Source organism: Girardinichthys multiradiatus, chromosome 23, assembly GCF_021462225.1.
Source record: "Girardinichthys multiradiatus isolate DD_20200921_A chromosome 23, DD_fGirMul_XY1, whole genome shotgun sequence".
Taxonomy (NCBI): Eukaryota; Metazoa; Chordata; class Actinopteri; order Cyprinodontiformes; family Goodeidae; genus Girardinichthys; species Girardinichthys multiradiatus.
In genome coordinates, this window is record NC_061815.1 from 22,336,086 (window position 1) to 22,351,269 (window position 15,184).

General features: G+C 40.3%; 2 protein-coding genes across 2 annotated transcripts; both read left to right on the forward strand.

Moving 5' to 3' along the window:
• The first annotated feature begins 152 nt into the window (after positions 1-152).
• On the forward strand, positions 153-3,675 carry gdf9 (growth differentiation factor 9). Its single transcript, XM_047352952.1, has 2 exons — positions 153-647; positions 2,039-3,675. The coding sequence occupies exons 1-2, from the start codon at positions 281-283 to the stop codon at positions 2,965-2,967; spliced, it is 1,296 nt and encodes a 431-aa protein (XP_047208908.1). The 5' UTR covers positions 153-280; the 3' UTR covers positions 2,968-3,675.
• Positions 3,676-10,774: 7,099 nt separating this feature from the next.
• Positions 10,775-14,190, forward strand: LOC124860526 (cytochrome b-c1 complex subunit 8). Its single transcript, XM_047353908.1, has 3 exons — positions 10,775-10,909; positions 12,632-12,803; positions 14,013-14,190. Exons 2-3 carry the CDS (start codon positions 12,650-12,652, stop codon positions 14,105-14,107), a joined length of 249 nt encoding a protein of 82 aa, XP_047209864.1. The 5' UTR covers positions 10,775-10,909; positions 12,632-12,649; the 3' UTR covers positions 14,108-14,190.
• Positions 14,191-15,184: the final 994 nt, after the last annotated feature.

The window sequence follows — 15,184 nt, forward strand, 5'->3', positions numbered from 1 at the left end:
CAAACAAGTTTAAGTTTATAAACCTGATATACAATTATAAAAAATAGTTTATATTAAAATAATTAGCAACGTGTCAACTTCATCAATAATGTTGTTTTCTGCACTGATCCTGATTGTGGCCTCTGCTCCTCTACTTGAAAAGGAAATGCTTCTGATTACCGCAGGTGACGATTGGCAACACCTGCGCGGCGCTGATCTGCGGCAACACGTTGCGAGGCTTTGTTTTTCTCGCGCTCTCTTCCCGCAGAGAGTTTCTCTTCTCTGACCGGCTTTCTTGTTTATGATGGGAAAACAAACGTTGGTGTCAGCTGCCGTCGGTTGTTTCTGTGCTGTTCTGTTCCTGCAGCTGGTGTCCTGCAGCCTCCCACTGGCTAGACCCTCCAGTGCGCTGTACAACCTGAGCGCCTTGACCTACCCCTACAGCAGCATCCTCTCCCCGCTGCTCAAAGCCCTGTCAGAGCACGGAGTGTCCAGGTGGAGCTCGGGCCTGAGGAAAAAGGTGAAACCCGAGCACAGGTACATGAAATATCTGACGGAAGTTTACAAGAAGTCAACCAGGATGCAGAGGGACGATGATGGAGATAAAGTCTACAACACTATAAGGCTGATAAAACCACAAGATGAATGCCCTGCACAAAGCAATAATGGTGAGCAGCGATATACAAGCTGATTTAATGTTTACAGCTATCAGTGTTGGGGCATCGCTTTTTTAAATCTATAGGGGCCTGTAAATAAAAACACTAAGAAAAAAGATCTAAGGTTCTGGTTTGCGGTTTTAGGCATCTTTTACATTAGATCAGCAGATGCCAAGTTTTCAAAGTCAGGTGTTTAAAACGGTTATTTCATTATAACTTTGACATATTTGGTTTGTTTTATTCTGTCAAACAACAAAAAGGGAACATTTTGTTGATTGTTGGAAGATGGAATTTAATTGTTCATTATATTTTTTGCTGTAAAGTTGAAACTTCCAAATTTGTAGTGGGGGGGGGGAGAAGTTTCTCACCAACTCCAATCTCAAAATCCAAAATAGCTTCCTGGCACATAAAACTTGGTGCTTTCTTTTTGTACTCAGAAGTCTCATTTTATTTTTTAAACTTGTATTTAGAAATGTAACAACATCACCCTTGAAGTTAAAGTTCTGACTGCAAAAGTTGAAGGTTTAAGAGCAGTTTTAAATATGCATTATTGGTGTGGTTTTCAGACTTGAATGTTGCAATCAGAATGTGTTTATTGCACTTCTGATCATTTCTATTTAGTAACATATGTTACCACAGCGTTTGAATTTGTAACATAGACAGATATACATTCCTAGTGGCTTGTTTTGCTAAGGACCTTCCTTGTCTGCTCACTTAAGACACCAGTTGGCAAACCCAGTTGTTTTCCACATAGAACTGGTGCATGGTTACTGTTGCATTCTAATTTTGAACAGTGGCCCTTATGAGTAACTCTGGTTTAAGGAGATACAAAATGCCAAAAAATTGTTCAGGGTTTATACCTGCAACTTTTACCATGTTTTAGATGTATAGCACCTGCACTGGCTACCAACTTCGGGTCTGCTGAGTGATTTCTTATGTTCCCAGTTGGAACGTCATCAGCAGGTTTTCTTATTGTATTCCAAACTGGGAACTTGTGAGTGCAAACAAAACTAACCATAAATTGAGATTTTGGTGTTATTCCCTGATCTAGGTTCTGACTTCAGAGGTAAATGTAAGAAACATTTAATTTAATTATTTTTCAGGTCCTTGTTCTTTATTTCCTCTTTTTCCTGAAAATCAATGTCAATCATTGAGACCTGTGAAAAACCTAAAAGTAAAAAATTATTAGAGGAAAAAACTCTGGAGGAACCCTGTCAAGCTCTGCAGACGCTTGATAATTGAACTGGGAAAACAAAAGAATTTTCAATTTTGCAAACGTACAGTTCTTTGTTGGTCAATCACATAAAATCCCAATTTAAAGACATTGTAGTTTGAGGTTGTAATGTGATTAAAGTTGGTGAAACTACGCTGGTGCAGTTCCTGGATCTGATCTTCTCTTTCAGAAAGTTTTACGCAAGATTTGTCCTACAGCCTTGATCAAGTAAGAAGAAAAGAGCAGCTCCTGAAGTCGTCCTTGCTGTACAGTTTCAACCTCAACAACCAAGCAGCTGTCGGGTCCGTGTGTCACCTGAGCATAAAAGAGCATGAGCAAGACAACCAGTGCCAGCTGTGTGCCGGCATCTCTCGTACCCTGAACCTCACGGCCAGCACACATAAGAGGCGGCGTAAGAACTGGATGGAAGTGGATGTTACCTTGTTTCTTCAACCTGTGCAGAAAAGAAATGTACACCTTCTTGTTAACATCTCCTGTCCTGAGAAGCAAAGAGCTGGGAGCAATGGTTTTAGAGGTCCTTCTGGGTTCGTCCTGAGGTCTCCTCCTCTGATTCTCTATCTCAGTGACACAAGCAAAGTTGCCCACCAGAGGTCACTGGTGAGTTCTAGTGCAGATCTAAAGCCATCCACTGCATCAAACACATTTCAGAAGCAGGTTTTCAAATCTGCGCAAAGGCTTGGCCATAAGAGCAGATTGAGGAGGGCGTCTCCAAAGAGCGAGCGTGGAGCTAAAAGCCTGGACATACAACTGCCAGAGCTTAAATCCAGCTCTGAATTCCCGACCTCTGACTGTGCCTTGTACGACTTTAGGGTGCAATTCAGTCAGCTCAAACTGGATCACTGGATTGTTTTCCCACCAAAGTACAACCCCAGGTACTGCAGAGGCATCTGCCCAAGAACAATGGGCTTCATCTATGGTTCCCCTGTCCACACCATGGTGCAAAACATCATTTACGAGAAGCTGGACTCCTCTGTGCCCAGACCGTCGTGTGTTCCCTCCCACTACAGCCCCCTCAGCGTCATGATCTTTGAAGAAGATGGCTCCTACACCTACAAGGAGTTTAAGGACATGGTTGCCACCAGGTGTACATGTCGCTGAACTCTCATTACAGCTCCAGTACTTGTTCCTTCAAACCATCTCCATATATCAGTAACTCTTACCAGACTAAATGAATCATAAAGCTGTAAAATCTGTAGCAGTAAAAACTGTCCAGAAGCAGGTGTGTGTTTACTTAACCTAGAAGTATTTTATCATGTGAAAGGGGGATTGTGGTGTTTTTTCTTTTTTTTTGTTGCCCTTTTTGTCAAGACATAGGGTGCAATTGCATCCTATTCAACTTGCTGTTAATATAGTTGACTTGATCACTTGTTTAAAAAAAAAATGTTTGTTTGCTTTTTAGTTTGTCTTTTGTTAATTTTGTGTGAGTAGTCCATCCTTATTTAATTTAACACAGCCATTTTTTTTAAGTATCCCTCTTCTGGAAAAGAAAATAGGAAATGCACTCCCAAACTCTTATCAAACCTTTTACACATACTTTTATTCCCGGGGATTACTGCAAGTCGCTGTCTTCATAATCTACAGAGTGAAAGTTGTCAGGGTTTCAGTGTATATTTATTGTGAAAAAGTGCCTGTTCGAACTGACTATATGCTTGTATTTGTACCGGTTGAATGTGACTAAATGAATATATCTATTTATGCAAACTGGATGAATTGACTGTCTGTGCTCAGTTTATGGATATACAAAAGGTCATGAAATGTGTAGACCTACTCAAAAAAGTGGGAAAATAAAAAACAAATATGCATAGACGCCTCTGTACGAGTCCATTGTTCAAATATTTCTACATCTGCTGCATCTTGCCTGGGCTGTGGAGAAAAAGAACTGAACTGTTGCTCAGTTGTCCAAAATTTGTATTTCATTTGGAAATCAAGGTCCTGGAGAGTGGAGAGGTACAGAATCCACGTTGCTTGAAGTTCAGTGTGAAGTTTCCACAGTCGGTGATTAATTTGGGGAGTCATGTCATCTGCTGGTGTTGGTCCACTGTGTTTTCTGAAGTCCACAGTCAATTCAGCAATCTACCATGAAATTTTAGAGCTTCCTTCTGCTGACGTGCTGTATGGAGATGCCGATTTTATGTTGGAGCAGGACATTGCACCCGCCCACTCAGCTAAAAGTACCAAAATGTGGTTTAAAGACCATTGTGGCCCAACCTGGGCTTCCATTATACGTCAGCAGAACCACAGGCTACTGATCTCTGTGCCACTTTATGAAATTGGTGCTAAAAAATATTAAATGTACCTCTATCTTTTTTTGCTCCAAGCCTTAACATTAAAATCAATCCATGTAGCTGGAGAAGGAAGCTTTATCTTGAAAAAGTAAACTCTTGTTCACTTGTTGGCGCAGATGTCCCCAGTGTTCAAAGAGAGGCAAGAGAAAGGACACCGACCCGGACCATTAGCCCTGTCTTGTTCAACATAACTGATATACAGGTCCTTCTCAAAATATTAGCATATTGTGATAAAGTTCATTATTTTCCATAATGTAATGATGAAAATTTAACATTCATATATTTTAGATTCATTGCACACTAACTGAAATATTTCAGGTCTTTTATTGTCTTAATACGGATGATTTTGGCATACAGCTCATGAAAACCCAAAATTCCTATCTCACAAAATTAGCATATCATTAAAAGGGTCTCTAAACGAGCTATGAACCTAATCATCTGAATCAACGAGTTAACTCTAAACACCTGCAAAAGATTCCTGAGGCCTTTAAAACTCCCAGCCTGGTTCATCACTCAAAACCCCAATCATGGGTAAGACTGCCAACCTGACTGCTGTCCAGAAGGCCACTATTGACACCCTCAAGCAAGAGGGTAAGACACAGAAAGAAATTTCTGAACGAATAGGCTGTTCCCAGAGTGCTGTATCAAGGCACTTCAGTGGGAAGTCTGTGGGAAGGAAAAAGTGTGGCAGAAAACGCTGCACAACGAGAAGAGGTGACCGGACCCTGAGGAAGATTGTGGAGAAGGGCCGATTCCAGACCTTGGAGGACCTGCGGAAGCAGTGGACTGAGTCTGGAGTAGAAACATCCAGAGCCACCGTGCACAGGCGTGTGCAGGAAATGGGCTACAAGTGCCGCATTCCCCAGGTCAAGCCACTTTTGAACCAGAAACAGCGGCAGAAGCGCCTGACCTGGGCTACAGAGAAGCAGCACTGGGACTGTTGCTCAGTGGTCCAAAGTACTTTTTTCGGATGAAAGCAAATTCTGCATGTCATTCGGAAATCAAGGTGCCAGAGTCTGGAGGAAGACTGGGGAGAAGGAAATGCCAAAATGCCAGAAGTCCAATGTCAAGTACCCACAGTCAGTGATGGTCTGGGGTGCCGTGTCAGCTGCTGGTGTTGGTCCACTGTGTTTTATCAAGGGCAGGGTCAATGCAGCTAGCTATCAGGAGATTTTGGAGCACTTCATGCTTCCATCTGCTGAAAAGCTTTATGGAGATGAAGATTTAATTTTTCAGCACGACCTGGCACCTGCTCACAGTGCCAAAACCACTGGTAAATGGTTTACTGACCATGGTATAACTCTGCTCAATTGGCCTGCCAACTCTCCTGACCTGAACCCCATAGAGAATCTGTGGGATATTGTGAAGAGAATGTTGAGAGACTCAAGACCCAACACTCTGGATGAGCTAAAGGCCGCTATCGAAGCATCCTGGGCCTCCATAAGACCTCAGCAGTGCCACAGGCTGATTGCCTCCATGCCACGCCGCATTGAAGCAGTCATTTCTGCAAAAGGATTCCCGACCAAGTATTGAGTGCATAACTGTACATGATTATTTGAAGGTTGACGTTTTTTGTATTAAAAACACTTTTCTTTTATTGGTCGGATGAAATATGCTAATTTTGTGAGATAGGAATTTTGGGTTTTCATGAGCTGTATGCCAAAATCATCCGTATTAAGACAATAAAAGACCTGAAATATTTCAGTTAGTGTGCAATGAATCTAAAATATATGAATGTTAAATTTTCATCATGACATTATGGAAAATAATTAACTTTATCACAATATGCTAATATTTTGAGAAGGACCTGTATTTGTAAATCTAGATAGGTGCATTCAGTCAGCACTTTATGCAGATGATTGGGTCATCTGGATGAGGGGTAGAAATGGTTTGAGTGTTCTTAAAACTTTAGGGAAAGCTGTTGAGAAAGGGGAGAATTGGTCCTGTAAATGAGGGTTTAAAATGTCAACAAGCAAGTCTTTTTACTAAGAAGTACAATATAGATAGTGGAAATTTAACATATTGACAGTTCTTGGAAAATGTATCAGAATTCAACTACCTAGGTTTATGGTTTGATACCAAATGCACATGGAGTCACATCTCACATGTAGAAATTAAATGCAAAAAGCAATTATCAGGCAGAATAGGATACATTTTCACTGTTACGCTGATGATACTCAGCTTTACTTATCCATGAATCCTGATGAGCCCAACCCTACAAGCATGTCTTGAAGATATAAAAACTCGGATGACTTTAAATTTTCTGCTTCTAAATTCAGACAAGACAGAAGTTGTCGTCTTTGGACCGGAGTCTTTAAAAAAGAAACTGCTTAGTCAATCACTTAACCTGGATGGCATTAAAATTGACCTCCGATAATAAAGAAAAAAACCTTGGTGTTATTTTTGACCAGGACATGTCATTTAAATCCTATATTAAACAGGTTTCTAGGATTTCCTTCTTTCATCTCCGGAACATTGCCAAAATTAGAAATATCCTGTCCAGGAGTGATGCTGAAAAACTAGTCCATGCATTTGTTACTTCAAGGATGGACTATTGTAATTCTTTTCTATCAGGATGTCCACAAAATGCAGTTAAAAGCCTTCAGCTGATTCAAAATGCTGCAGCAAGAGTTCTGATGAAAATTAAAAAGAGATCATATTTCCCCTACTTTAGCTTCCCTTCATTGGCTCCCTGTTAAATCCAGAATAGAATTTAAAATTCTCCTCCTCACATATAAAGCCCTTAATGATCTAGCTCCATCATACATCAGAGATTTGATTGTTCCATATGTTCCTAACAGAGCACTTCATTCTCAGACTGCAGGTTTACTGGTGGTTCCTAGAGTCTCTAGAAGTAGAATGGGAGGCAGATCCTTTAGTTATCAGGCTCCTCTCCTGTGGAACCAGCTCCCAGATTTAGTCCGTGAGGCAGACACCCTGTCTACTTTTAAGTCTAGGCTTCAAACTTTCCTTTTTGATAAAGCTTATAGTTAGAGTGGCTTAGTTTATCCTGAGATATCTTCCTTATTTTTTACATCCGTCTTCTTCCCTCCCTGTTGGTTGGAGTAAGGGGGAGTCAGGTTTAGCCTAAACCGGTTCAGTTATGGTTGAGGTGCAAACACACCCTCCATTTCTGCTACCTGTATGACCCCCTCTCTTTTCCAATGGTTATGGTCAATCTGACAGAGAGAGGTATCCCAATTGTTGTGGTTTTTAGTATAACAGTGGCCACCAGTGGACTCTAGATGGACAAACTGTCTACTTTTAAGGCTAGGCTTAAAACTTTCCTTTTTGATAAAGCTTATAGTTAGAGTGGCTTAGGTTATCCTGAGCTATCTCTGTAGTTATGCTGCTATAGGCTTAGGCTGCTGGAGGACATAATGACCACTTTCACCCTCTTCGGTACATTCTAACACTACTCTCCAATTTTGCATTATTTGCTGTTATTTCAGCTTTTAACTTTTTCTCTCTCTTTTCTCTTCCTAGAAGCTACACCTGGCCTGACGGTGTTTACCTGTGACACCTTTCTGGAGAGGGGAATCGTCTGAGCTTCTGCTGGCAACAACTTAATGCTCACCCTCTACCGATGATCCACATGGCCCTGTCTTTTAGTGTTTAACCCTTTCTCTCTCCTAGACATGACAATTGACTGAGCTTTTACTGTAACTAATTATATGTGCTCTCTTTCAGACTCTAACCTTGAAAACTGGCTCAGAGTTTATCTGTTCTTTCTTTCTAGGTGAAATGACTGAAGGAGCTACATCCATTAACATTTACTTTTCCTTCCCATAGAAAGGACTCCTGGATCAGTGCTTCTTTGTTCTCTGCTCTGTTCTCTCAAACCCCCAGTCAGTCGTGGCAGATGGCCGCTCACACTGAGCCTGGTTCTGCTGGAGGTTTCTTCCTGTTAAAAGGGAGTTTTTCCTCTCCGCTGTCGCTACATGCATGCTCAGTATGAGGGATTGCTGCAAAGTCAACGCCAGTGACTGTCCACTGTCTCTACATGCTCATCCAGGAGGAGGGAATGCTGCAAGTTACTGACTGGATGCAATCTACTGGGTTTCCTTAGATAGAAAAACTTTTTATCCAATTTGAATAAATAACTAATTCTGACGGCACTGTTCAATGGTTAGGATTAATTGGAATGTATGTACCTGACTGTTGTGAAGTGCCTTGAGACAACATGTGTTGTGAATTGGTGCTATATAAATAAACTGAATTGAATTGAATACATTTACTTTGTGCTGTAACTGGACGTTACTGGGGGGCAGATAAACAATCACCTACACTCACAGGCCTCTTTATTAGGTACACTTGTCCAACTGCTTGTTAACTCACATTTCTAATCAGCCAATCACGTGGCAGCATCTCAATGCATTTAGGCATGTAGACATGGTCAAGACGATCTGCTGCAGTTCAAACCGAGCATCAGAATGGGGAAGAAAAGTGATTTAAGTGACTTTGAACGTGGCATGGTTGTTGGTGCCAGACGGGCTGGTCTGAGTATTTCAGAAACTGCTGATCTACTGGGATTTTCACTCACTACCATCTCTAGGGTTTACAGAGAATGGTCCGAAAAAGAGAAAATATCCAGTGAGCGGCAGTTCTGTGGGCGTAAATGCCTTGTTGATGCCAGAGGTCAGAGGAGAATGGCCAGACTGGTTCGAGCTGATAGAAAGGCAACAGTAACTCAAATAAACACTCCTTACAATCAAGGCATGCAAAAGAGCATCTCTGAACATGTCGAACCTTGAGGCGGATGGGCTACAGCAGCAGAAGACCACACCGGGTGCCACTCCTGTCAGCTAAGAACAGGAAAATGAGGCAACAATTCATACAGGCTCACCAAAATTGGACAACAGAAGATTGGAAAAACGTTGCCTGGTCTGATGAGTCTCGATTTCCGCTGCGACATTCAGATGGTAGGGTCAGAATTTGGCGTCAACAACATGAAAGCATGGATCCATACTGCCTTGTATCAACGGTTCAGTCTGGTGGTGGTGGTAACTCGCCATGTCATAAAGGAAAATCATCTCAGACTGGTTTCTTGAACATGACAATAAGTTCACTGTACTCAAATGGTCTCCACAGTCACCAGATCTCAATCCAATAGAGCACCTTTGGGATGTGGTGGAACGGGAGATTCGTGTCATGGATCTGCAGCCGACAAATCTGCAGCATCTGTGTGATGCTATCATGTCAATATGGACCAAACTCTCTGAGGAATGTTTCCAGTACCTTGTTGAATTTATGCCACGAAAGATTAAGGCAGTTATGAAGGCAAAAGGGGGTACAACCCGGTTCTAGCAAGGTGTACCTAATAAAGTGGTCGGTGAGTGTATCTGCAGAGCAATAATGAGGACACCAATAAATTACGGGTTTATGCGGTATTCAGGATTAAATGTATGTAAAGGTGCTATGGAATCTACCCCCATCAACTTACTGCTAACAAAATCAGGCAAAAACCCTATATTTGAGAAGAGAAAAATTTGCTTTCATATACTGGATCAGGTTGAAAGGAAATGGAGAAGAGCATAGTTCAGAAAGGGTCTTGCAAGGCTGCTGGAAATATTCCAGATTCATGGGAAATGGGTTTGGATGGTCAGTTAAAAAGCTTGCTAAAAGTTATGAATTAGAAAACATAAAGTTTATCAGGTCCAGCCCAGTTAGTAGCATCCCACCTTGGCTTTACCCAGAGTTCAAAATAACATTTTGAAAATGAAAAGAGATTGGTAGAGGGATGAAGTTGGAATCAAGACAGCTTCCTATCTGAAAAACAACTACTATAACTACCTCAAAATGTTCGCAGATGGTTCAAAGAATAAATAGGATCAAGTAGGAATTGGTGTACATATCTCCAAGTTCAACATATCAATCTCTAAATGACTACCAAATAAGCTTTTAGTGTAAACAGCAGAAATAGTGGCTATTGTTATTGGGCTGCATTTGGTTGAAGAGGTCAGACCAGAGAGGGTGGTAGTGTGCACTGATTCACTTTCAGTACTGGAAAGCATACAATCTACATAATCTTAACAGAGAGGACATCCTTATTGAACTTTACTACAATCTTTTATAATTGCAAAGAGGTAGGATTGACACACATTTTTGTTGTGTGCCAGCCCACAAGGGGGTGAAAGCTTTGGTCAGGAAAAAATTTAGATTTGGCTGAAAAGATGGAATAAAGATCAGAAAGACAGGGGTGTAACGAAATACAAAAATCTGTAATAATAAAGAACTATAAAGATGAGAAAATAATGGAGGAAACAACAATAACTAGAATGATGGTAGACCACACAGGGCTAAACAACATTTTATTTAAAATAGGGAAAAATAATTATGACAAATGTGAGAAATGTGGCACTAAAGAAAGCTCTGAACATATTACACTGTGCATTATATTATAAGTTAGGGAAGTAGGGTGCACATGGGATTTAGCAGGGTTACTTTGCTTAGAAGGAGATGCAACATGATTTACAGACATTTGGAAGACCATTTCCACCACTCATGAAAAAAAAAAAAACGTATCTCATATTTATGAGATAAGTTTTGTTTTTTTCATCAGAGTGGCGGAAATGGGCTTCCATACTGACAGGAGGTCAGTGTTCAAAATAAAAAAAAATTAAAAAAAAGACTCTCTTGTACAGTAGGTGGCAGTATGCACCTCAATGTTGTTTGCAATTCTTCATAATCCGAGAGAAGAAGAACACACTGACCCGGAACCGTCTTAGAAGTCACATCTGTGAAGAGGCCGAACGGTAAGTCTCAATGTCATCGTTTTAAATGCGCTTTTTCTTCAACTATGTTTTATCTCTGTCATGTTTAAAATATCAGAGCTTTCATTGCGCTAGACCAATGTGCTGCCGTATGATAGGACAGCTATTCTGTGTTGTGGTTTAAAACGTTTTAGAGATGTTTTTATTTTAGCAGTTGGTGCTAATTGTTGTTGCTAACATTTATCTTGGCTGTGGTAGTTTCTTAATTATCACCGGATTTTATACGTTATTATTAGATATAAAATGCATTATATTTTTTCATTGTAATTTAAGTTTAAAATTAGACTTAAATCTTTAGGTCATAAAGCTTTATTCTTTCCTCGTGTTTCAACAAGAATACAGCTTTAAATTGTAATACTAGCTGCATTAGCGTGTAATCTTCATGACACTGTTAAGCTAGGCTAGATTGGGGTCGGGCATCATGTGTTCAAAATAGGGAAAAACCGAGAAAAAAAACCCCCAAATATGGGCTTTTAATCAGAATAGCAAAGCCTGTTGTTATAAATCACTGGTGGCCAAGTCCTAAAGAGCAGGTTCCCTGCGTGTTTTAGATCTTCCCCTGAAGTGACTGGTTCGCTAGCAGGCTCCAGCAGGACCCGATGACACGCTGAGTTGGACCAGGGACACATCTAAAACATGCAACACACTGGCTCCTAATCTATATGTTGCACATTCTTAATATTTAAAGGTGCTGGCTTTCTACATTTATGCTGGCAGTTTGATAACCTGGAGTTAAAGCAGCAGTGTTTAGTGTTATCACTGTATTGACACAGTAAAAATGTAAAGGAAAGCATCCGTCTGTGGTTGGCTGCCTAACAGACATCTCTTATGACTTAGCTGTAGCTTTAAAACATCGTTACCCTACCCTAATAAGGATGATGGGTGGTGCTTAAATGCATTTCGGAGTCAACCAGATTGGAATTTTTATTGTAGATAAACACATTTTATTATTTTTGAGATGAGAGGCTTGGTGTTTTTGCTATTCGTGTCCAGGCCTGTCCCCTCCAAGAGCACCTCATTTTCTTATATCAACACTGAAGTGAAGGAGGCACTCTTCCTACAGCGATGTTCATTGGAAACCCAAATTTGTCTTCTTCGTAATGAGGGAAAAGTATGGGACCTTTCTTACAGCCTGATGCTTCATACAGCTGGAGGAGTATCTGGCCGCTTCCTCTTACATCCCTTTAAAAATACTTTAAACCTCAGGAATAACATGACCCAAAATGTTGGAAGCTTCTTGACAATGAGTTAAACTAGACGTCTTATAGGTTAGATTAAAAATATCTTTAGATTGTCTCAGATAAGTGAAGATATTAGGTGTTACAAAATGAAATAATTTATAAACATCTGACCTTTGTCCTCTTAATTTCCTGTGTGGCCTAGACAAGCATCGCCTTTAGCCAATTTATGCTTTCCTGGTTTTGGTTATTTACTAAGATTGTATGTAAAGTGACAGTTTTCTTTAAACAGCATATGTAACCAGAAGAAACATTAGATCAATATTAAAATGTTGCATTTAGGAGCCATGGTTTTAGTAGCTATTTGCTTTGGTTAATTACAATTATGTATAAAAATAAAATTCCCTACAGGAAAGTATTTTTCCTCAACTTTCCTCAATTTCTCTATATTCCACATTGTTGTTTTACTTCATTTGTGCATGCCATTGATTGTGTGTTCATAATTGTCACGTATCTGTCTTTTCAGATCAGCTCTCTGGTAAACATGGGCCGCCACTTTGGAGATTTGGCCAAGGTCAGGCATGTGATCACGTACAGTCTGTCACCCTTTGAGCAGAGGGCTTTCCCCAACTACTTCTCAAAGGGTCTCCCCAACTTGTGGAGAAGATTCACAGGTTCTTTCTTCACAGTTGCCCCCCGTGAGTTCTCTCATAATTAGGCTATATTTTGGTTTTACTGTTAGTCACTGTGGGTGAACAGCGTGTGTTTGAATCTGCTTTATCATTTTACTATTTTTTGTTTTTCATAGACTGTTTAATTTTGTTCACAGCTGTATGTTATTAATGCCAATAAATCACATAATGTAGTTATTTTATTTTGGCAAGTTTTATCCATTTAATATTTTTGCCTGAGCTGGCGTGCCTAGTGTTTGTCAGAGAGCGTGAATTTGTTTGGCTTTTACAGCCAGGTTGTTTTACACTTGATAATTAATCTAAGATTGATGAGATATAAATAAATAAAAATTTATTGTAATTTCCAGCAGAGTTAATTTAATAAAATATATCCTATTTTGTCAGTCAGTCATTTTCTACTGCTTATTCCATAATGGGTCACGGGGGAGCTGGTGCCTATCTCCAGCAGTCTATGGGCGAGAGGCAGGGTACACCCTGGACACGTCACCAGTCCATCGCAGGGCAACACACAAACAACCATGCACACACTAAGGGCAATTTAGAGTTACCAATTAACTTAACAGGCATGTCTTTGGACTGTGGGAGGAAGCTGGAGTACCCGGTGAGAACCCACGCATGCACGGGGAGAACATGCAAACTCCATGCAGAAAGACCCCCGTTCGGGAATCAAACCCAGGACCTTCTTGCTGCAAGGCAACAGTGCTACCAACTGCGCCACCGTGCATGTTCTCCCCGTGCATGCGTGGGTTCTCACCGGGTACTCCAGCTTCCTCCCACAGTCCAAAGACATGCCTGTTAGGTTAATTGGTAACTCTAAATTGCCCTTAGGTGTATGAGTGTGTGCATGGTTGTTTGTGTGTTGCCTTGTGATGGACTGGTGATCTGTCCAGGGTGTACCCTGCCTCTCGCCCATAGACTGCTGGAGATAGGCACCAGCTCCCCCGTGACCCACTATGGAATAAGCGGAAGAAAATGACTGACTGATGATATCCTATTTTGATTAAGGTATGTTGGAGCATTACTTTTAAATTTTACCAAAATAATTTCTCTTGTTTTGTGAAAAATCGTATTTTATATATACTCCATATTCTGAAATGTCTAGTCAGACATACTTTGCTGTCTACATGTGTAGTTTTAGCAGACGTAAACTGCACATCTGGCTGCATAAAATCCAGTAAAGGTGTAAACCTTTGCTAATTTTTGCTTTCTTTTCAGCCATGGTCCTCGGGTACCTGACCTACAGCTGGGGCAACAGTGTCCACGAACAAAGCAAGAAGAAGAATCCTGATGACTTCGCCAATGATGAATGAAGATTTGACCATCCCCTGAAAAGCTGCTCTGTTAACTTTAACTCTGTCTAACCAATAAAATGGAAACTAATTGTGTGAAATCAGTTGGTTTTTTTTTTTTTTTTTACTTAAGTCAGAATACTATTCATTCATCCTGCTTCAAATCAGTTTTGTTTTTTTACTGAATTTATTGGGAATTAATCTTTCTGCAATATTTATCAGGAAATTATTAGATTTGGTTTGTACAGGTAAATGACAAGGGATTACATTTTAAAACCATTTTCAGATTTAATCCTTTGAGGGAAATCTCCAGTCTGGGGGAGGCGTTCAGGCCTGGTGGTGTGTATAATGTCAGATGCTTCATTTATTCATAGTTTGTATACTACTTTTGATTTTTTTTAAAAGTTGTACAATGAAAGCAATGCTTGAATCTTAAATAAATAACCCATCCCTGTTATTTGGGATGATTCATTATGGTGATGGTGCATATCTTTTAAAACACAAAGTTTTCTCATTGCATTAAATGAGTGGTGGATTCTGATGGTGCACTTGGAAGGATAAGATGTGGTTTCTTCATCCAGGGTAACTGATACATCTAGCTTTCAATGGCATTCAGACCAAGGTGCCTTTTAAACAGGCAAAATCAACAGGAATTCCACATATAATTAAGAGGGACATAACTGGAATATTTTATTAAAGACATAGATTCATAGGTGAAGTAGGCAAAAGGTCAAATTTAAATAAAAACTAACCCAGCGGTTGAAACCTGACTGAGCTAAATGCAGGGCCTGTCGAATACAATTTTTAGACACTCTTAGAATAAAAAAATATTAAGAACTTTGCAAGGTTCAATTCAGTTTATTTATATAGCGCCAATTCACAACACGTGTCGTCTCAAGGCACTTCACAAAAGGTATAAAATAAAAAGTAAATACAATATTTTAAATACAGTACGATAACTCTGCGTTAAGTTACAGAAGATTCGAGCACTTCTTGATAACTCCAAAATAAATCATGTACCTTCCAACTTGTAGTACCATTTCCGGCCTGATGGTGGCGCACCCTGGCGGACTCCGGTGCGTCTCTGCAGTGGGACGT

What these genes read in the sequence shown, in the direction of transcription:
- LOC124860526 (XM_047353908.1), top strand. Translation starts at nt 12,650, where the DNA reads ATGGGCCGCCACTTTGGAGATTTGGCCAAGGTCAGGCATGTGATCACG. An exon ending in TTTCTTCACAGTTGCCCCCC is followed by an intron (nt 12,804 to 14,012) that starts GTGAGTTCTCTC and finishes CTTTCTTTTCAG; the next exon opens with CCATGGTCCTCGGGTACCTG.
- gdf9 (XM_047352952.1), top strand. Translation starts at nt 281, where the DNA reads ATGATGGGAAAACAAACGTTGGTGTCAGCTGCCGTCGGTTGTTTCTGT. An exon ending in CCCTGCACAAAGCAATAATG is followed by an intron (nt 648 to 2,038) that starts GTGAGCAGCGAT and finishes CTTCTCTTTCAG; the next exon opens with AAAGTTTTACGCAAGATTTG.